Source organism: Penicillium lagena (genome assembly GCF_028827675.1).
Source record: "Penicillium lagena strain IBT 129212 chromosome Unknown utg000003l_segment0_segment0, whole genome shotgun sequence".
In the NCBI taxonomy this organism is placed as follows: Eukaryota; Fungi; Ascomycota; class Eurotiomycetes; order Eurotiales; family Aspergillaceae; genus Penicillium; species Penicillium lagena.
The window spans coordinates 148370-171401 of record NW_026623224.1 but is presented as its reverse complement, the minus strand read 5'-3'; the positions used below and the strand labels follow the sequence as shown (position 1 = coordinate 171401).

Sequence of the window (23032 nt, the reverse complement as noted above, 5' to 3'; positions counted from 1 at the left end):
AGGGAAACGAGCCAGTTTTATATCTTTGCAAACCATGGCTCGTTCTGTCGAGTATAAAACCAGAAAGCGCAATGTTGGCAGAGTTTGCATAGTTTGGGAGCGTCACCTTACGGTATTGGCAAAATTGAATGGGATGACCGTCTCCTAGTAAATGGACCACAGCGGTGAATTCCCAGGGGCGGTGTGGTCTATTTGAACCCAGCGACCACGATGCTCTTGGTGTTTTCCGTGTTGCACTAGGCGTATGAACCTTGAACGGCATTCTGTCGGAATGTCTGATAGGCGTATGCACTAGTAATTCTACCAATTTATGTCATTGGACAAATGATGAAATCGATGCTATTCAGACTATCTAACATGGTCGTATTTGTAGGGCAATCAGGCGGGAAATAGACGGATAATTGTCGGAGTAGAAATGGACGTGTAAATTCCACATCATGCACCAGTTTCCATGATAGGCAGTCGTAAATCAGCTGAGTAAGCGCTTGGAATGCAAGAGATGGGTCACATTGTAAATTACCAGGTGGAAATTTACCCTGACATTATACACATGCTACCTCTCGTGCCCCTCCCGACCTACTGTCCACTTCGGCTCATTTATCGTGAAGCGAACCCTTTTGAGATGCTGCTTCGTTTACCAAATGAACTGCTGCAGTGCATTGCAAAGGATCTGGAATTCGCGGGCATATAAATGTTTTTGCTAGAACAAATGCCCGCCTTTACAATCTCATAAACCCCTATCTCTATCGTTATGATGTGCAACAACTTGGAAGTTCGGCATTATCGTGGGCTGCAAAACATGGGCAAGAAGTGACAGCTCAAAGATCGCTAGAACAAGGAGCTCATGTCGAAACTCTATCTAGGTTTGATGACACGCCGCTATCGATAGCAGCACGGAATGGAAATGAGGCGGTGGTCAAGCTCCTACTCGCCACGGAGGGCGTCAACCCACACTCCCATGATTCTAACGGAGGGACGCCTCTATCGTGGGTAGCACAAAATGGACATGGGGCGTTATTCAAGCTACTAGTTGTGATAGAGGGCGTCAAACCTGACTCCCGGGATCATTGGGGAAGGACACCGTTGGCGTGGGCTGCAAATCATGGGCAGGAGACAGTTATTAAGCTGCTGCTTGCCATGGAGGGCGTCAGTCTTGACTCCCATGATTCTAGCGGACGAATGCCACTATGGTGGGCGACAAAATATGAGCGAGAGACTATAGCCAAACTACTACAATGAGAGTGACAATGTAAATTGTTACAGGGCCAGATTTCCATAGACGTTGGTAACGAATAACAATCCGCTGTAAACAACAGAAGCGGTATAAAGAAATATGTTGCCTACCAGGGTTAGTTCTCTATGGCGTTCACGGCAGCCTCCTTTCGGACGTCAAACGAGTGTAGGTGAAGGCTTCACGTGGCAAGGAGATGAAGACGTGAGAGAACGATTGAGAATGAAACAGCTCTGTCAGCAGCGGTTCCTTTCGGAGAATTACAAATTGTCGAACTTCTTCTGGGGAATAAAGAGACAGATCTCAATGCTGTCGACAGATCTGACAAAACCGCAATATCCTATTCCGTTATTAATAGCTATCACGAAGTTGTTAAGCGGCTGCGAGAAGATGAAAGACTGAGATGTGATTTAAAAATTCTTGGTACAACTGCAAGCAAAGAATACGGTCATGATATTTGGGAGTTTTTGGATCGTCCATGATCTCAAACAAGATCTGTATGCCAGTGGATAAACAAATTGAGGCAAAAGCATGAGTGAACAACTGCTGTACTAATTTAGCTCCATTAACACAGCTTTATTCTTGAAATGAGACCTGCTTCTAGTTGACAGAGTAGAGGAAATGGCTCGGATAAGCACTTCAATGATAGCTATTAGAGTAACGGCGTTTGACACGAGTTCACGATGTATCTAACTAGAATTTCAAAAGTACGATAGTGAATTTGATTCGTACTGAGACTATATGATGCATGCAATAATATATCCGTCCAGCATTTAACGAGAAGGTACCAGACAATCGGGTACAGATCTTGTAATTTCTATCGATCAAAAAAACATTCCTATACCGACAATGTACGAACCAAACTATTGCTCATGAAGATACTAGATAAGGAAACTCATCTGTTGAATTAGACGGCAAAAGTCGAAGTTGGGCCGTGACTGAGTGAACTGCGACGATGAGATACTGACTGCTCCTACCTAACTTAGTTGGTCGATAAACTCCCCGTTTAACACCTGTCGCCTGTTGATATTGTCTGTTGGTACCACCACGCTGGCTCTCCAATCCTGTCCTTACTTGATGTTTCTGTCAACCATTTTGTTCTGCTCTGTTGAACCCTCTTTCAACACTTTTTTAAACTCCATTTCTGCGCCCACTAAACTTCCTATCAACATTAATTAGCCTTCCATAAGGAAGCCAGGAAAATCTATGAAGCAGCTCCAGACGGCCGGCGGAGGGCGACCGATGTCGTTCCTAAACACAGTGGACAAAGTAATAGAGGCACTCATAGCGGAACGCGTCACTCAGGTAGTGGAGAGCAACGGGCTCCTCCCAGCAAACCAGATACGCAACAGACAGGGCAGGTCCACGAAGCTAGCGGTCAGGCTACTTACGGACCAGGTCCGTACGGCGTGGTCCCATAAGGCAGTCGCCTCGCTCTTACAGCTAGACATCCAGGGAGCCTTCGACACCATATGCCACCAGCGACTCCTGGACACTCTACAAAAGAAGGGATTTCCGCACTGGGTAATCAACTAGACTCAAAGCTACCTTACGGACCGGGGCGCGACGCTTTTCTTCGACGACGAGGAATCTGAACTAATCCGAATACAGGCTAGAGTCCCGCAGAGATCCCCCTCTCTCCCTATTCTCTTCCTCCTCTACATCGCCTCGCTATACGAGACGCTTAAGGAGGTGCTAGGGGTAGCGGTAATTGGTTTTGCGGACGATAAAAACGTAGTAGACTTTGCCCCAACCGCGAGCGAGAACGCCAGAACCTTGAGGAGGCCTATGAGGTGTATAAGCAGTGGGCAAGGGCCTACCAGATGCAATTCGAGCCGGCGAAGAGTGAGCCTGCTCGGAATGGGCGCTGGAGAGCGGGTGCAGAAGCGAGAAGGGCAGAGAAGGGCAGGAAGCCTGATGTCGTGTGTGGCGATGGCTACGCAGATGAGGGCTATCGCGGGTCTTATCACATAGACGGCGCTCATGAAGTACAGCTACGTATAGAGTCAGTGAGACAAAGAGGAGTAGCCGAAGCTCACATTGTCGTTCAGCTCACAACACTCACCGCGGTGCTATGTGCGGAATTCAGTATATGAGTGAGCTAGCTTAGTCCTTCGCCTCAGCCTCAGGACAGACGGATTTTATAGGTGCGTGGATGAATGCTTTATAGTTGAGTTGGTTGCCAGCGCAGCATACACTCGTTTCAGAATATCCTCGTTTATCTACATAGAGCTATAACACATGACATCTGAATTCGATCCAGCAAACAAGGTTCATGATAAACCCTTCTCAGCACTCCGGGCACCCCGCAGAATGTAGTCCACAACAAGGTCTGGTCTAATCCAGAAGCTACTATGGCCAGTTTCAATCTCTTCAACATTTTCCAGCTTCTCTCCAATGACTTTCGTACAGAGGATCTGAAAGTCTCGCGGCATGTTATTATCGAGCTTGGTGACTAGGTACCAGCTGGGGATATCCAAGTAGGCAGCTTGAGTGATGGGGTCCAGGAGAGATCTTTGCACGCACAGATCTCATTAGTAAATACTATTAGTACAGGTCAAGAGGGAAAACTAATGCTGCGGATTGGGTCTTTAACTTGGTGTAGAAATGAGCCTTGATTTCCTCGTCAAGTCCATTGTAGAAGATGTCAGGGCCAGCTATGAAAATCGCCACGCCATCCTAGAGAGAATTGAACGGTTAGCTTTAACATAATCAGGTTGCTGATTATTCTTTTTCGCGTAGGTACCTTGAATTCAACCGGAGGATCCGCCGTCAAATCCTGCAATTTGGCCCAATTCCCAAACTGTTCCAGATGACTCTCACCTATCATGGGCATATTGCACGAATAAAAAGAAACTTTAGGATGGCTGTCTTTCCGGGTCCACGAGTCTTCTGGTCGAGACCGACGAGTCCCTGTACTGCCGGCACAGCTCCGTAAGAGAACAGCACCATGACAACGTTGTTGCCCCCATCCACGTTGTCCAAGACATCCAACACTCTATTCCGAATCGCATCTGCGTCCTCCTGTAGGCTACTCGCCGAGTTGTTGCCTACACTGGGTAGCTTGACGTTGAAGTCCAGCGGGTGCCCTGTCCGGCAGAGCCAGGGGATAGCCGGTTCGAACATGTCTTGGTCGTGGAAAGCACCGGAGACAATTACAAGAGTTGCTTTTGGTAGCGGCATGGTGATAGCTGCAGGGTAGAATGGTAGAAATTACAAGGTGGAATTAGACCTCGCCATAACCCGCCCAAAACCCAACCAGCCACGAAAAACCCGACCCAAGGCCCAAACGGGTACCGGTAAAATCCCTGTATTTGACAGTTTCTTCTTTTTCTCTCTAGAACAAGATAAAAGCGGATTATAGACATAACTTGCAAGCTCACGGTACAGCCTGCAATTCTTCAATCTTGCGCTTCATCTTTAAATCTAATTCGATCACTCCCTGCTATATACCATCGTAAATAAATTTTCTAGAAAGTGTTAGCATCCAATTTCTAATACTCTGTTTGTTCATTGCTTACTGCGAAGCGCAACTAAGTAGAGCATGAAGCCTCTGACGCTTGTAGTAGTTTTAGAATTGTTTGGCAGTTCGGTATACCTGCGGTAAATTGTCATAGGTACAATGGTATCGCCCTTCGCAAGGTAAGAGCGAAGTTCAAGCAGGTTGTCAGAAGGCTTTGGATGAACTGATGCATCGACACTCCATGTAATGACTGCTGCATAGAGAGGCTGTCTTGATCCAGACACGCAGATATTAGCATCATCAAATTCTCGAGTGTTTTACTTTAGTCAAACGACCTAGCAAAGCCAGGAAGTACCTGTTTTCTTTGAACGTAGGCCTGCCGTGGTCCAGATTTCAAGTGACAGGATCCTCATCAATGAAATATTTGAATCGTACAATGCCATATTTGTTGAGAAGAGCACCGTGACATCGTGGACTGCTTGGCATATCGTAAATTTCAAGAGCCTACGTAAATGAGATACCGCGGTACAGATAAAACTTTAACACTGTGGGGGACCTTCTTTTTAGGGAAGGCCCACTGTGGGGGATCTTCTTTTTAGGGAAGGCCCACTGTGGGATCTTGATGATAAGAGCGTATACCCCTTATCGGAGCGTGGGTCTGATTTTTGAGGTACAGGGGACTTCATTTTCAGTGATGTGTAGGAAAATTGGGAGCATGTTCGCTGTCGCTGTCCACGTCTTTAGTTGTCGTGATCACTAATCCCCAAATCCACGATCCTCTAGCCTTAGGCTTAGTTTGGCCTGGGTCCACTTACCTGTTTTGTATCATGCTGGTCTGTGTACCCTGTGTACAGAAGCTTTAACAGTTGACTATATTTCTACGTCCGATTCTGTACACGGTAGATATACGGTAGGAAGGAAAACAACAATGGCGGATCAACCAAAGAATCCAGCGGGTATATGGTACTTAGTACCTAAGGATCTGGATCCAGAGATGGTCTACGAATTCCTTGGACAAACGGTCGCAGCCAGCCGCAGCTGTAGCCAGCCAAATGCATGATCGACTCGGGGCTTAGCTCTTGGAAAAGTATATGCGGCTGTCGGAGAAGAATCATATTTTCAAACTTGGGCGATATCTAGCTTATCGAAGATTTCAGGCCCCCACCCAACACATCCGACCTCGCCGACGAAAAGGTTGGCAGCCCCGAAGCCCGATCGGCCATGTGATTGGCCCGGCGTCGAGCCTCGATCAGGCCAAGTCAACACCTCTAGGCTGCAACTCTGTTCACCCAGTGGACATATATAAAGAGCGTGGACTGCCTGCATGCTTGATTATTCTGGCTACAAGCAAACACTCGGTTACCTTCTACCCCGGTACCCCCTATCTGCAGCCAGCAGCCATGACACCCTCATTCCTGCTAAGCTTTGCCGCCGCGGCGCTAGCGCTGCACGTCATCCGCCTGCTATTCACCTCGTGGCAGCGGTCGCGCCAGGTTAAGAGCCTGGGCTGTGGCGCCGTGCCGAGGTACCCTTACAAAGACCCACTGGGAATCAGCAACCTCCTGCAGTTGCTGGCCGCCGACCGCGACCATGCCATCCCCGAGCTGGCTGCGAAGCGCATGGAAGTGATGAGCAACCTCGAAAACCGCTATGTCTCGACCTTTATACTCCGCAACCTCGGCCGCGATAACTTGTTTACAGCCGATCCGAAGAATATCCAGGCTGTGCTGGCGACGCAGTTTAAGGATTTTGGGCTCGGGGCTGCCAGGCATACCAGTCTTCACCCGTTGCTGGGCACGGGAATCGTAAGTTTTGATTGTTTGTTGACCCAAAAAAAAGTTGGTGCGGCTGACACGACAATCATAGTTTACGGCAGACGGAGAGGACTGGTCGCGATCCCGCTCACTGCTCCGCCCCCAGTTCACCCGCGAGCAGATCAGCCAGCTGGATCTGGAGGAAGAACATGTGCAAAAGGCGATGCAGGCACTGCCCGTGGCGGCGAATGGCTGGACTGCCTCCACCGACATCCAGTCGATCTTTTTCCGCTTGACCATCGACTCAGCAACGGAGTTCCTGTTCGGCGAAAGTGTAGAGAGCCAGATCGGTGCACTGCAGGGCCTAAATCGGCCCGAGGACAAATTCGCCTCCTACTTCGACCGCTCCCAGTGGGTTGCTGCGCAGCGAGGCCGATTCGAGAAATTCTCCTGGGTAGTGGACAACAAGAAGACCCGGCACTCGGACGCGCAAGTGCGGGCGTTTGTAGACAAATTCGTCAAAAACGCACTGGATGCCGTTCAGCAGAACGAGAAGAAGAAGCCCCTAGACGAAGAGAAGCCTGCTAGCTATGTCTTCCTCTATGCGCTAGTCGCTTCAACTCACGACCCAATCGAGCTGCGCTCCCAACTCCTCAACATCCTGCTCGCAGGCCGCGACACCACCGCCTCCCTCCTAAGCTGGACGATCCAAATGCTCACACGCCACCCAGCCGTCTTCCACAAACTGCGCGAGACAATCACCACCGACTTCGGCACCTACGCCGCTCCGCACGATATCACCTTCACCAACCTCAAATCCTGCCAATACCTGCAACACTGCATGAACGAGGTCCTGCGCCTCTGGCCCGTCGTCCCCTTCAACCGCCGCACCGCAACCCGCGACACGACGCTCCCGCGCGGCGGCGGCCCAGACGGCCTGTCCCCCATTTTCGTCCGCAAGGGCCAGACCATCGCCTACAGCACCTTCATCATGCATCGCCGGCAGGACTTCTGGGGTCCCGACGCGGATGAGTTCAAGCCCGAGCGCTGGATGGATCGGAAGGTTGGGTGGGAGTACCTCCCCTTCAACGGCGGGCCGCGTATCTGTATCGGACAGCAGTTTGCGCTTACTGAGGCGGGATACGTGCTTGTGCGTCTGTTGCAGCGCTTCGATAAGATTGAGGATGTTTATCCCGATCGCAAGATCCGCGGGGCGTTGACGCTGACTATGGCCCCGGCGGATCTGGTGACCGTGCGCCTGCATGAGGCGGATAATGCTTGAATGGACACTCCGACCGAGTCTTTGATGATTTTTTGGAATGGAATGTCTTTATGCCGTTAATGTAATCTTGCTCTTGAATATTTTGTTATTCACAGGTCCTTTAAATTGTATAGCCGCATGTATCAATTGCATGAACAACCTATTATGGTATAATGAAAAGAAGTAGCCTACATCTGGATATATATATTCCACGAGGTATATTGTCTAGAACTTTGGTTTATCATTTGTCAATAGTGTGCTCCGGTGCAGTTATACATAATGGCTACTTGACATGCCCCATCCAGCTCTATATCGGTCAACAAACGATAGACCACCATAAAAGAGCCCTTTATTGACCTTTATTATAAATATAGCAGACAGATACACTTCTTCAACAGTAGTAGTCGAACAACTATCCCGAGACAGGCAATACTATCGACCAAAGCCCTAATTTTTTTGAAACAGCCAGGATCCGAAAACCTTCTTCAAGGCTCATTGGTTGATGAAGAAACTAGATAGATAGCTACCAAAAAAAAAAAAAAAAAAAAAAATAAAAAATAAACACCCTAACCCTAGCTCTATATTGACACGGGGTGCGTCAGGATAAACGGCATAATATGGCTTACAACGCACAGGATAAGTCCAAAGGCCACCAGTGTAACGGCATATAAGCAAATCAAAAACCTCTCCGGATCGCTTTCAAGCCGCGGCGAGGGATTTATTCAAGACCCATATCAAAAGTCCAAGAGATTAGGCAGCAGTCAGATGTGAAACCATGGCTTTTTAAGAGTTTCGCAATCAGACGAGTAAGAGTAAGAATCAGGAAAGTAAGGAAACTGCTGTTATTCAATAAGGAAATTCGTAGCAACTTGAGCGAAGTTGCATTAGTGGTTGGTAGCTGCCTGGCGAGGGTGTAGTTCCTGGGGGCGAGGGACTCAAATATGTATTTAGAACTGCGGGGCTATCCAGTCTGTTGTGATGTGAGGCACGTGCTGCTCAGGAACGAAGCCGCAACATCGCAAATAATTGTCAAGAATTGGAATTCCTACACATCACATACAGGGATTTTACCCCTCATCAATATTTCCTATTGTGTATTAGTCATTTACTGGTTAGTTCGCCCTCTAAATTGTTGGGCATTCCCAGATTTATCTTAATCAGAGATTTATTCCTTCGTGATTTGCACTTCCATGTGGGACCGTCGTACGTCGAGATTTTGACAATTTCTACTAAAATGAAAATTAGATCCCTTAGTCATGCTAGTCAGAAGCAGAAAGAGGAATTTTTAGCTGTATTAAAACATTCTTCTCATTATAATTGTGATCATGACGTCCTGGATGTTGATACATACTCGGGGTCAGGCGCTTAGTGTTCCCCAACGTCGTGATGGATATACTATGAATCCGAATGTCGCTACCTGGCATAGAAGTTGCAATGAGCCCAATCCAAGTAACCCCGATGAAACAAAACGCAAAGCAGTTGAGCGAGCTTGGTCTGGGGCTCTCGAGCTTATCGATTCAGCTTGGTATCGGTTCGACCGACAAACATATCCAAAGGTTAGTAGGGTATATTTGAGTGAGGAGGTACAGGAGGATATCAGTTATCGCAGCGATCCAGGGTACGTATTAGGAGTCTTTGGCCCTAGTTCCTTTTTTCGACTATAGTATAGACTAGTGACTAACGGGAGTGATGAGTTGAAAGATACGCTCTACTGTTTGCGCTTGATTCATCTCCAGGTGGCGTGCGACAAATCCGCGAAGTGTTGAAGAGCCTACACAAGAGAGCCAATGCTAGCCCTGGGCAAAATGGCCGCCCTTCGGATAGCCCCCTTGAAATCAAGTGTAAAGAGACCAAGAATAGAGTAATGCTCTCCCAAACAGCCACCTACGATGGAAGAGGGAAATGGAAAGCTAGAGCGCCAGTAGGTTGGTGGTAATTCTGCGATTGATGTTGCACAGTATCCTATTCATATTACTTTATAAGACACATTTGGCGTTGTATAGTTTGTTCCAAATTGAGCGATCATGGATATATAAAGTGGGCAAACTTCGCGGGCCACCTTTTGGACTTCAGCGCGCAGCTGACGCTCAATTTTGTTGCTTAATTAACCTTAGCCCATTGCTTTACTGCCATTTTCATTGAAAGAGTGTCATATACCTGCATTGCTAAACATTGCTTCTGGGGTAAATGAGGGCTGAGATGTGTTGAAAGGGTGATCAAATTCCATCACACAGATAATTCTTGAGGCGGTGAACCGGTGCGTTCGGATGGATGATCAAATTCAGCTACCGTAACCATTGCAGCAGTGCTGACATTGCCTAGCGCAATGTGCTTGACAAGGCAGCAATTAATCTACCCCATCATTCCCTGAGTTGGCAAATTCGGTGAAGTGACATGTCGCGATATGTTTATTTGGTGGTCAAACATAACCACCCTATCGATCCTGGACGTGGTGAAATGGCTCTTGTTTGGGTGTTTTAAACGGATGATCAAATTGGATGACGGTCATTGCTGACGGGTTTAATGGATGGTCAGATTTTACCCGCCTCCAGGAAATGACAAGGAAGTTTGGATTTCACCACTTCACTATCAGGTAGGCTATTAAGATTTCTTCACACAGTAAATAGTCGGAACTCACCATTTCACCACCTCTTGAATGGGGATCTTTTTATAACTTTGATGGCATCTCATGATTTTACCATCTCGTTGAAGATTGGGTGATGAAATTCGACCGCCCATAGAACTTATAGGATGGTCAAATCTGATCAGTGCCTCTGTATCATTCGAGTTATGATGAGTGTGAATCACCATATACAGTAAAGATATCCCGCGGCTAGCTACTTCCGCAGTTTGAGTATGGCAAAGTTTTTACTACCATCAACGCATTTATCAGCTTCAGTTTTTATTTGGTTAGTCTAATTAATTGCGACGTGATGCATGATTAATCAGGGTCAGTAATCTATCAACTGGCAGCCAGGTTGCTTAATGGCTTCAGTGGTTTAGATTTTGGGTACCTTCGGTGGTGGTTTTCTCCCTAAGGGATCTCCCATACCCCCATCGTCTTCACAGATCAAGGTATAGCTGTACTGTAAACTATGATTCATGAAAGCCAATTTCAGTTTCTCTGGTTGCAGACATCGGAACTTGTCGCTTGGGTTGGAGATTGACTTAAAATAGTTGTCGAATACCTGGACTCGGATGAGCCAGTATTTTTTCCACTACACTTGCTGCCAACCTTGAATCCGTTATCAAGTACGCAGTGAGATCTTTCGCCTTGCTGATTTACGAAAGACACGCTGGTGTTTTTGTTCACATTCACCCAAGCAGCCGGTTGCCCATTCTCTGTACCACAAATATCAAGCTTGAGCATAACTGAATCAGTGCTAGTCCCATTTACAGAGAAGTCTAAATATTGATCAGCTATTAGGTTGTACAGAAAGGGCTAGCCAGTATTAGCACTTACTTGAACAGTCATCCCCATGTAGTATGGCGAAAGACTCTGAGTAGCCGGTGCAGCCGTGGTTTCCATCAGACCATATTCTGCATACACCCTGGTTGTTGAAAACAACAAATGAGTTACAGCCATATTCGAAATCAGATTTACCAAGATCCTCACACGGATTAGTTCCCGAACCCTAACCTGAAACACGCTAATCCAAATATGGTGTAGTCGTAGATCCTCCGCTTCCCAGAACTGGAAGACGCGCGCGGCGCGCGCATCGGCCCTGAAACGATGAAAAGAAGAGGGTGGTAAGAAAGTAAAATGTGTATAGAAAGTTGAAATTGCGAGTCGTAAGTCAACATGCATGTTAAACAAGATAGACCAATGAGGGAAGCCACCAGCATGACTAATATCCGGGCAGTGAAAGAGGTGCACAATCGGATGGAAGTTGTTCGAGATTTCAAGTGTTGTATTTTGATCGACCAAGTGTGTTAGCATAGGATGTTTTCCGTGGTCTTTGGGAACGTCTCTGTGACGTAGGAGTCTGAGGCTGTGGTGAGGATTGAGCATCGTCGGGTGTGTCTGGCGAATTTATTCAGGTTTCTTCGTCGTCGTCATTCAGAGTAGTGGTTTCAGTGGAGTTGTATGATAATTGCATGATTGGGGTCGAGTCATCTTGCAACAAGGCCACTGACATGAATGGAGAGCGAGGGTTAGCCCTTTGGGCCCAGCGGTCCTGGCGTTTGCGTTTACCAATTGTTGGAGATGGGGTGGGGGTAAGAGATTGTGACAGGGTTGGAAGGAAATGTATATCGTCCGTAATCACAGCTAATTGGTGATTTTCTTTGGTGGAGCCGAAAATACGCCCAGTCAGAAAAATGCTGGTGTTTACGTTTAGTGGTGGAAGGTTCGCCCAACGTTGTCCGTTCTTGAAGTATGCGGTCAGGGGGAATGTGTGATGGGTCCGAGACGAACTGTTGTAGACTGTAGATTGGAGACGATAGTGTAATAGCGTTGAACCACCGTTTAGCTGAACCCCCTCGTTCAAGAACCGTTCCGAGAACGGTGACGACAGGCTGAGCCGCTTCGGGGCAGTGCATGAAATATGAATCGGTATCTTCTTGATCGCCTGGGTGCCTAGGCTAGGTCAATTTTAAAGTCGTGGTGGTTGCGAAAATTACTAACCGGTCAACGCTGTTAGCGTAGAGAAGAATGTGAAAGCCCTCACTGTCAGAGGAGTTGGTGAGGAAAGACCCCCAGGCATAGACAAAAGCGTTTGGTTGGTATAGGCCAGGCCGGTTCCCTTCATTGAAAAATCGAATCAGGGTGGGGATGTCATGCTGTTCAACATCGTCTGATTGTACATCTTTGTCTGGTATATTGAGTGAAACACGCAGCTGCATGGAAAGTCCTTTAGCAGGGCGCGTTGGATCTGGTTCGACATGCTCGATGAAATCGCGAATGTGAAGAATCGCTGGGAAAGATTTATTGGATGGCATAGTGGAAATGGATGTAGTCAAGTGTGGGGTTTGACATTCTAGGAGGATTAGAAAGGTAGTGGATATACAGGTTTATAGGTAAGACGGCAGGAAGACATGAAGAATAGTTTATTTTGGTCTAGAAGGCTATGTGGTAGGGCATGGCAGGGGTGACCTAGTCGAGGCCTGTTATGATGCATGAAGATAGGTGCATATACGAACCTGAATATGATTAGTCTAAAAGTTCTCTCACCGCTGCTCTGAGGAAGAAGTTGAATAGAGAATAGAGAGGGCTGTGCCTGTCTCTATAAATTTAATTAGGCATGTTGGCGAGACGTGGAGGAGAATGATTGGGTACGTGGTGATTTATGTAGAGTTATTGGTTCGCCATGCAGCAAGAGTGTCCAGTTCGAGTGCTTGCAATCTTTGCATTTCACCGAGCAACTGAGGATCCGGCCTGTGCTGGAGGTCACTCATATCAATTGGTTGTAGAAGATGAAGACCAGTCAGTGAACGCAGGCGAGAGAGTTGCACGTAAGTAGAGCAGTATTTCCGGTGCGAGTCTTGACGTCGACTATTGCGATCATGCTTGAGATCCAAAATTGTAGACGATGAATCGGAGATAGCGAAGGATGAGAAGTCAGACGTTGTCTCTGAGGCGGATTTGGTCGCTGGAATGAATTAATAGTTGGGTCGAAAGAAGTTCCATGTGAGTGGCGGAAATCAGCGGGTGGTTGCACAGTGATGGATCTTCTAGACCTCCAGTCGAGGCAACGCATGACGCCAGCTCGAGCTGGAAAGGGATTCCTACAATCATAACAAGGGGAATAAGAGGGAGTGAGCGGCGGGGCAACTTCACAACCCGCACAGCGAATATTAGATGAGTGAGCAGGGATTGGAACATGGCAGCGCAAGCAGGGGCGTGTTTCGACCGCAGGAGGCAAACGTGCTAGTCGACAAGCGGGGCATCGCGGTGGATGGATAGTTGTAGACAGACGAACTTGCCGGCCACAATCGTAACAAGCCCGATTAGATAACATGGCGCAATAGTGAGACGAAAGTGTGGAGGGGTAAAGCGTAGAGAGACATAAGCGACAGGAGACATCTTGTGGTAATATAAAACAGCGCGTCGCAATAAAACGATGGGCAAGGAGCAGGACACGAAGCAATCATAAGAGAAGGACGTGCAGAAAGATGCAGACGAAGCCCTAGAACCCTAAAGCCAAGACCATCTAATCCGAAGGAGGCTAGAATAATGCAGGAACAAGGGCGAGAAAGGGCGAATGGGCGGCGCGCGTGGCAAAACGGACCATACGTAGTTAAGCCATGTCTTTTTGCAACGTCTCGCGCACACGTACATCCGCGTTGATTAGTTCCCTTCCTCTCACTTCGTTCGTTTCAGGGCACATAACGTTAGTGAAACCTTTGAATGGTGTAATTTTTAAGAAAGTGTTATACACTGCTGCCTAGTGCCATCCGCTGCTGCTGTCCGTCTCCCAAGCCAACATGGGTACTGCCCCACTAAGGTGGGGGCTTCACTAAGGGTTGGATGTCTGCCGTAATAGTTTGACGTACTTGAACAGATAGTCGGGACGCTCTAGGTCGCCCGACAGGACATCCTAGGCCTGTCTCGCTTGAAGATAGGAGGTCATATGAGGTTTATAGGTCGCGAAGTTATTACTACCTGTCAGTTGCTCAATGCATGGAACCACTCGGTCAGGGGAGCCGAGGGCCAGACTTGGGTCGCGTCCGCGTTTTAAGGTGCATTCTGTATAAACCTAACTACAGTACTTTCCCAGCTCAAATAACTTCGAATTTCGCGCTGCTAGGCTCGCCCCCATTGCAAGCGCTCAAATCCATCGGGCAAGCACTCATTATTATGACGCATTCTTGCTCCGCCCTTAACACAATGTAATTCCCCGCCTTGCTTTCCGGGTTTAAACATTGCAAGATATTGCCATGGATATCCACCTTCATGAATAAATTCAGTGGATCAGGCATCCAGCCACTCTCCAGAAACTTCACAATGTGGTTGAATGATGGTTCTGTGCATTGCTCAATGGCGTCGTGGAGATTTTTGGCGCAGTTATCATGCTCTTTGTCAGCACCTAGTTGAAGATAGCGTTCCGGAGAACACGCGGCGAAGAGAACGTCGTGTATGCCAGGAGATGTGTCTTCGACAATCGTCATAATAGGATTTCGTTTGTTGTCGAGAAAAGACTCGTTAATAGACGGGAGAAGTTTGTGCAAGGTCGACCGAGTGTGAGTCATTGACATATATCTTGGAAAGGCGGGTGTTGGTGGAATGGAAAAGGCCCAGGTGTCGATCACTTGGCCTCCGGAGGAGTCTATGATCTTGATCAACTGGCCGGGGCGCAGTCGCTGTATCGCGAACCGACGAGCAGGAATAATAGGCATATTGTCTATCCCAGTGGTCAACGGAACAAGTGTTTCAAAGAAAGTTGTGTAAGTTTAGAAACCTGGGGCAGGCCTGACTATTTATTGACTATTTATGCCAATATATGGAACCTTTGGTACTAACTAGTAAAGGTATGTTAAAGCGACGACAGTTGGACATACTCTGAGAATCCTATTATATTCTACCCCAAGTTCTCATTCCCCAGGTGGAAACTACTCCAAATGTTTCTTCCCTAAGCGGGTTAAGTTATGTGAAAAGAGTGATGAAACTAATTTGGATCTACTCTGTACGTACGCAGAACAAACCAACCAACTGTGACCACACTTGATGGGATTTTAACGGGACTGCGCATGACGGGACCACGCTCGACGGGTCTGCGCTTGACGGGACCGCGTTTGGCATCACTGCGATTGAAGACTGCGTTTGACAGGTGACACAGGGCATAGACTGTTGTAGATAAGTAGAGACTCTTCTTCGGTCTCTTCTTCCCTTTCTCAACTTGGATCTCCCGTCGACTACGTACTCAAATTGAATTCTTTATTGATTTTCTTTCTTGATCTGACATCCGGTCACATAAGATCCAAGTTCTTTCATTACATTCTTTCCACCATCGCCGCACAGCTGTACGGACGCTACTTCATTGAAGTCTACTGTCCCAGCTCGCCTTGGTGCCTAACAACTCTTTCGAACCCGACGTGACAGCCACGATAGCGCTGAAGAACCCGAACCGAACAACGAACTACGAACGGCGCTAAGAAGGCGGCTTCCCCCGAACGAAACGAAACGAACCAGGAACCATGGCTAGGTCATCGACTACCCGAGCCCAGAGCGTTCCTCGACCCGAAAAATCACCCCAAATCAACGATGAAGAGGGTCCTGAAGATGCAAGAAGCGAAGCATCGGTCCCCTCTGAAACCATCCCGGTGGAAATCACCTACCCGAAGCTCCCACGTACCTCTCTAGCCGCTGAGGAGGGCCGACGAGAGTCCTTCTACGTCTGCGCAGTAGAGGACAACCCCGATCCGAGCGCCGGCCCCCAGGGGCTCGGCGAGCAGTTGAAATATACGCAACTTACCCTGTCTGAGTTCAAGAAGGCCTTCAGGAAGGACCCCGATGCCCTCTTTGACATGATCTTAAAGAGGGAACGCCTTTGGACAGTGTACGCCAACACTAAAGATCAGGAAGCGCGTACCGCGCCTCCCGCTACGACTAGTGGTCACGAGCAAGAACTAGAAGCGATACAAGTCGAGTATGAAGACATGAAATTACGCCTTGAGACTGAGCGAAACAACTACGCGCACCAGCTCCTACAGAACCAGCGAATAGCGGTCCCGAAACCCAACGACTTCGGAGGCCGACGATCTGTTAAGATGCCTGACGCTCCGATCATGGACGATGGCAAGGATATGGATTTCGAGGTCTGGAGAACCCAAGTGGAGCGGAAGCTAGAGGGCAACGCCGACCACTACCCGACGTCTACCCTCCGGATCAACTACGTGGCCAGCCGATGCGAAGGCAAGGCCTTGAAGCATATCGGCCCTCGCCTACGTAGGGACGCGCCGCTTCCGTACGATGATGAGACCGACCTCCTCGATCACTTACAGGAGATTTTCTCAGACCCGAACCGCCGTGCGAAGGCCCGAATCGAATACACACAGCTAAAGATGAAGCCGAAGGACAGCTTCGATGACTTCCTGATCGAATTCGCCCGCCTTGCGGAAGAATCGGATACCCCTATGAGTGTTCGGAAGGAGGATCTCTACACTAAACTACCTTACCTCCTCCAAAATCAGGTCATGAGATCAGTTCACAACGACCGTGTCTCCTTCAAGGACTTCGCCTCTGAGTGCCGTGAATGCTCACTCCTAATCGGACAGCAAGTCTCTTCCCGTTCACAAGGCCGTACGACGAGCGGAGGAGGAAAAAGAGAATCGACTACTGGAAGCCCGGCTATCAAGCGAGAAGCTGGCTCGAGCCCTACCTCTACCGACCGGGTAGCCCTATTGAAGGAAGGTCGATGCTTCACGTGTCGAGAAAGGGGTCACCTTAGCCGAGACTGCCCAAAAAAGACAGCAGTTGCTACAGTGAACACAGAACAGCTCATCGAGCTTGAGGAAACTACTGAGACGGGAAAAGCCTGAGCCTGGGAAAAGTCTCCTTCTCAGGTGGAGAAATAGTGTCTTTACATGCGCTTGATTTGACAAAATTGATTGGACAAAGGGATCTTGTTTTTAATGCTCAGTTAGCATTCAATGGACATTCAGTCAATATCTCGGCTCTCGCAGACACTGGAGCGAATGGATTTATATTCATCGACACAGACCTTGCTGTTCTACTAGGTCAACAGTTTGGACTTCGCACGATTCGCTTGCCTCGTGATTGCCCTGTAAAGGGATTTGACGGGCAGAAATCGCAACCGATCACCCATGCGGTAGAGCTTACCCTCCACATCGATGGTCGACAACAGGCACGACTCCCTATGCTTGTGGCAGATCTAGGAAAACACGATATCATTCTTGGAAGGATGTGGTTCGAACGATATGAAGTACTCCCCGACTGCAAGAAACGACGCCTGATTTGGCCAAAGGAATGCCCTCTTAAGGATGAGATCGCAACAAAACTCACTACAACTATCCCCCGAGCGATTCTTCGACGACCAGCAACGAATCCCGCCCACCAAGAAGATGCAGATAGACGGAATGCCCTTATGGAACGAGTGGACCAGAAGCGGCTAAAACGTCATCATGGGGGCTCCCCCAGGACGAAGTCCAAAAGATAGAGCGAGCCTTTCAGGGCAAGGAACTCACGTCCATCGCTAGAAATGCTGCCCAGCGTCAAGCAACTAAGGCGGTAGATATTGCGATAATTAGCGCTATCGGGTTCTATCGGTCAGTGAAGACGGAGGGTAGCGAGACGTTCGTCACATCCCTTCATGAGATCGACCGAATCATCGATGAGAAGTCAGAGCGCGAGGCTATCGAACAGACTATCCCACACGAATACCATGACTTCGCAGACGTCTTTTCGAAAAGAAAATCCGATACCCTTCCGCCCTTTCGTACCAACGTTGACCACGAAATTTGCCTTGAGGACAAGATGACTCTTGGGTACTGCCCCCTATACAAGATGTCCACGGAGGAACTTGAGACCGCCCGACAATACATCCTCGACAACCTAACGAAGGGATTCATTGAACCAAGCTCTGCGCCGTACGCTTCCCCAATAATCATGGTTCGGAAGAAGGATGGAGGAATGCGACTATGCGTGGACTACCGAAAGTTGAACGCTGTCACCCGAAAGGATCGATACCCCTTACCGCTTATTGATGAACTTCTACAGCGTGTCTCAAGGGCTAAATTTTTTACGAAGCTTGACATTCGGCAAGGATTCCATCGGATTCGTATGCACCCTGATTCTGAGGATCTCACGACTTTCCGCACAAGATACGGCTCCTTTAAGTACAAAGTGATGCCCTTTGGGGTGACGAACGGCCCTGCGACATTCCAGCGCTACATCAACAGTGTCTTGGGCGAGTACCTTGATGAAATCGCTACTGCCTTTGTGGATGATATCCTTATCTATAGCGAGACTCTCGAAGACCATATACAACATGTTCGGAGGATCTTACAGCGATTACGGGAGGCTGGGCTACAAGCAAGCCTTGGGAAGTGCGAATTCCACGTTGCATCGACCCAATTCCTTGGATTCATCATTAGCACAGATGGGATTTCCGTAGATCCCCAGAAGACTATAGCAATCGATCAGTGGAAGCGACCAACGACAGTCCGAAGCATCCAGTCTTTCCTAGGATTTTGCAATTTCTACCGACGGTTCATTCACCATTATAGCCGCATAGCGAAACCCCTTCATCAATTGACAAAGAAGGATAAAGCTTTCGTCTGGACCACAGAATGCGAGGACGCCTTCCAAGAGCTAAAACAACATCTGACCTCAGCACCTATCCTCGCCCACTACAACCCAGACCTACCTACCCAGGTAGAGACTGACGCGTCGAAGGGAGTAGTCGGAGCAGTATTATCGCAGCAGGGGGTCGACGAACTCTGGCATCCAGTTGGCTACTTCTCGAAAACGATGCAGATAGCTGAGCAGAACTACGAGATCCATGATAGGGAAATGCTAGCGATCATCCGTGCGCTTCAAGAGTGGCGGGCAGAACTCTCTGGACTACAACGCTCCGAGCCCTTTGGGATTCTCACTGACCACGAGGCGCTCCAATACTTTATGACGTCGAAGAAATTGAACGGTAGACAAGCTCGTTGGAGCGAGTTCTTAGCACAATTCCACTTTATGATCAAATATCGGCCAGGGAAGCGAAACGCCCTAGCTGATACTCTCTCGCGCAGAGACCTAGAGGATCAGAGCCCCCCGAACGAACGAATCCTTCTCCCAAAATCACGCCTCGATCCTAGAATCCTCGATGAAATCCAAGAAGCCCCCTCCTCCGTCGCCCTTGTTACCACTGAACCGATCACCGAACGAGTAAAGACAGCGAACCGCCGCCACTACAGCCTGCAGGAAGGGAGGGATAGAGCAATGAGTGGAGGAACACAATGGAGAATGAACGATGGATTGCTGCTATACGAAAATCGGCTGGTTGTACCAGATGAGGGCGATCTTCGTGCAAGACTCCTTGATGAGATCCACCGCCAGCCGTCTATGGCTCACCCTGGGCAAGAAAAGCTACGCAAGCTCGTGAACGCACGATACTATTGGAAGGGCTGGTCGGTGGATGTTGATCGATATGTGGACAACTGCCGAGTCTGCAAGCGAACGAAGCACTGGCGAGACAAGACACCTGGATTATTACACCCACTACCAATCCCAGACCGACCATGGCAACACCTTTCAATGGATTTTTGTACCCTCCCAAAGGACAAGAATGGCTACGACACGATCCTTGTAGTCGTTGACCGGTTCTCTAAGCGCCCAATATCAATTCCTTGTTACAAAACGATCACCGCGAAGGAAACTGCCCAGTTATTCATCACACACGTCTACCGTTGGGTAGGGATCCCGGATTCGATCGTCTCAGACCGGGGAGGACAGTTTATTTCTGAATTCTGGACCGAATTCTGCCGTCTCCTAGGCATCAAACGAAAACTCTCAACAGCCCGGCATCCACAGACCGACGGACAGACAGAGATTATGAACCAACATATCGCACAACGCCTACGCCCGTACGTCAACTACCATCAGGATGACTGGTCAGAGCTATTGCCGATAGTTGATTTCGCTGCAGCTGCTCTGGCACAAGATTCGACGAAGAACTCACCCTTTATGATTGAGAGGGGATACGAGCCCCGCACATCGTTCGATTGGCAAGAGCCATCGCCCCCTCCATCGCAGGAGCTGTCGACCGATGCCATCGCAGCACGCGACTATGTCTCCCGACTTGAGAAAATTTGGAAAGACACCCAACAACAAATCGTCCGCGCGCAGGAGAGGCAACAACTACAGGCAAACCGACACCGCAGACAGGAAGATTTTAATGTCGACGATGAAGTCTTTGTGACAACGAAACACTGGAATACAGGACGCCCAAGCCGTAAACTGGCCGACCTATCCGCGGGACCTTTCCGAATCATCGAAAAAGTTGGCAACTCTTACCGTCTCGAACTACCCAACTCTATCAAGGTACACCCCGTCTTCTCACCAGACAAATTACGCCGAGCAACGAAGACGACGCCATTGACTGGGCAGCACATCGACCCCCCGCCCCCAGTGGAGGTCAACGATCATGACGAATGGGAAGTTGATGAAATCCTCGACTCACGACTATACTACCGCAAGCTCAATTACCGCGTCAAGTGGGTCGGAACAGATGAAGACATCACATGGTACCCAGCCGGGGACTTCAAAAATGCCCCGCAAAAGCTAATCGATTTCCACGAACGATACCCCGACAAGCCTGGCCCGCCCGCCCGCCTACAGGAATGGACAAAAGCTGCCTTGGACGACGAATTCCTAGACGATCATCCGGATGACAACAAACCAGCATCAAGGGACTAGATGCTCTTACAGAGGGGGGTAATGTGACCACACTTGATGGGATTTTAACGGGACTGCGCATGACGGGACCACGCTCGACGGGTCTGCGCTTGACGGGACCGCGTTTGGCATCACTGCGATTGAAGACTGCGTTTGACAGGTGACACAGGGCATAGACTGTTGTAGATAAGTAGAGACTCTTCTTCGGTCTCTTCTTCCCTTTCTCAACTTGGATCTCCCGTCGACTACGTACTCAAATTGAATTCTTTATTGATTTTCTTTCTTGATCTGACATCCGGTCACATGTATATCGTATCTGAGTAGAATCTCCCTCTCCTACTTCCTCATCGTCACTGATTAGATCAAATTCACTCGCCTAGGTATCGCTTTCCTCCCTAGCCGTCTACATCTCTTCAAATAAGAGGTACTTATTGATCATTGCCCTTTGTTCATCCTTAATATCGAACTAGGATGTATACATGAATAGCATTAGGTCTTTGATCGTTGTAGGATTAAGAGAGCCTCAGCGATAGTGGCAGACATCTCGAGCAGAGTTAAAAAGCCGCTCTATACCTACACTAGTAGCTGGGATTAAGAGAACGTCGCAGGTAAGGTAAGGCTTACAAGCGCTAAAAATTCGGACTAGTACTCTTTCTAGAAGATACGAGGACTAGACCAAATAGTTGCTATTAGAAATATTAGTTATGAATAAACTAAATTAGTTATATCACATACTACTATCAAGGTATTACGAAAGTTCGTCGTGTTAGCTAGCTGTTGATTATCGAGATACTTCTAGTTTACATATCATCTTAAGCTTAGAGATAGCTAGGACTAATAGCTAAACTTTGGCTTATGACTAGGTGCTTAAAAGCCGCTATTCTTAGGGCTTAAGGCAATATTCAGGACTATTGCGATACCGTATACGCCAGTTATCATCCTAGTCCTTAGTAGAGAAGAACCGAAGCTTCTACTATAGTACAAGTATTGTGCTAATTGCATAGAGGTCGTTAGGAATCTAATTAGTCATACTATAATATTAAGAGAGCTTCGTCTTAGCGGCGTAGAGGGCAGCTAGCATTAACTACTTCTAAGGGACTTTCTTTCGCTAGAGCTACTAGATTCACTTTTCTAAGTAGTTAAAGAGCTTATTGTAGATGCTAAAGACTAGGTGGATAGTCACGTCTTTCGTCTGTGAGAGAAGGGAGGTGAATTTGAAGAATAGTTATATAATCTAAAGAAGATATTCAATCTGTCGCTATTCCTCTATGCTAAGGGCAAAATGATCTTAGCCGTAGTGCTCACAAAACTCGTTAAAGATAGACTATAGTCGCTTTGTACGCCGGAGTATAAGAAAGGTCGAATTCTAGCGAGTCTTAACGTCCTAAATAGGAATAAGCTTTGGCTCTTCTATTTGGAGGTTATAGAAGGCCTCTCGACGCTAGGGGCTACTACTAATATAAATAGCTAGGGTACGTATCTGATATAATGATAAATCAGAAAATGATAGAAACGTAAAAGGAAGGGGTGTACCTTATTTAACGTGCTAACGATCTCTCTTTTCTACTACGTCGTACAAAGCGACTAGATATGAGCTTTAGACTACTCTACCTTAGCCATCTCGTTTCTTAGGTTTGCTTTCATTTGACTAAGGAGATCCTTTAGGCTAAGCTAGATGACATATGCAATATATAGAACGTGTATGATTGTAGAGCTATTATTTAGCTTAAGAGACTAGATAGCCTTATTTATGAAGGTCACTAAGGTATTATTATTTAATGCATTATCGGTAGTAATTACGAGTACTTAGTCTATAATCTCATATTGTTAGAGGAGTACTTTCAGCATTTGTGCCGGACCGGCTGGATTCGGCCGCCCCTTGGATCGGGTTTAGCGTCAGGGTCACACCGCTCCCTGTTTGGGTTTAATCCGTCCTCATTTGGTTTAAATTCCACGCTATCCCTAAAATGGTCAT

At 48.0% G+C, this 23032-nt stretch overlaps 5 protein-coding genes across 5 annotated transcripts; 3 read left to right on the top strand and 2 right to left on the bottom strand.

Moving 5' to 3' along the window:
* Positions 1-2437: 2437 nt before the first annotated feature.
* On the top strand, positions 2438-2767 carry N7510_005213 (uncharacterized protein; the record flags this gene model as incomplete). Its single annotated transcript, XM_056977139.1, has 1 exon — positions 2438-2767. The coding sequence occupies one exon, from the start codon at positions 2438-2440 to the stop codon at positions 2765-2767; it is 330 nt and encodes a 109-aa protein (XP_056833171.1).
* Positions 2768-3504: 737 nt separating this feature from the next.
* N7510_005212 (alpha/beta hydrolase) lies at positions 3505-4414 on the bottom strand (the record flags this gene model as incomplete). Its single annotated transcript, XM_056977138.1, has 4 exons — positions 3505-3745; positions 3786-3910; positions 3978-4054; positions 4117-4414. 4 exons carry the CDS (start codon positions 4412-4414, stop codon positions 3505-3507), a joined length of 741 nt encoding a protein of 246 aa, XP_056833170.1.
* Positions 4415-6094: 1680 nt separating this feature from the next.
* On the top strand, positions 6095-7730 carry N7510_005211 (cytochrome P450; the record flags this gene model as incomplete). The annotated part of the gene is made up of 2 exons (XM_056977137.1): positions 6095-6499; positions 6561-7730. The coding sequence occupies 2 exons, from the start codon at positions 6095-6097 to the stop codon at positions 7728-7730; spliced, it is 1575 nt and encodes a 524-aa protein (XP_056833169.1).
* A 4016-nt stretch (positions 7731-11746) lies between these two features.
* Positions 11747-12650, bottom strand: N7510_005210 (uncharacterized protein; the record flags this gene model as incomplete). Its single annotated transcript, XM_056977136.1, has 2 exons — positions 11747-12288; positions 12380-12650. 2 exons carry the CDS (start codon positions 12648-12650, stop codon positions 11747-11749), a joined length of 813 nt encoding a protein of 270 aa, XP_056833168.1.
* A 3195-nt stretch (positions 12651-15845) lies between these two features.
* On the top strand, positions 15846-17189 carry N7510_005209 (zinc finger CCHC domain-containing protein; the record flags this gene model as incomplete). The annotated part of the gene is made up of 1 exon (XM_056977135.1): positions 15846-17189. The coding sequence occupies one exon, from the start codon at positions 15846-15848 to the stop codon at positions 17187-17189; it is 1344 nt and encodes a 447-aa protein (XP_056833167.1).
* Positions 17190-23032: the final 5843 nt, after the last annotated feature.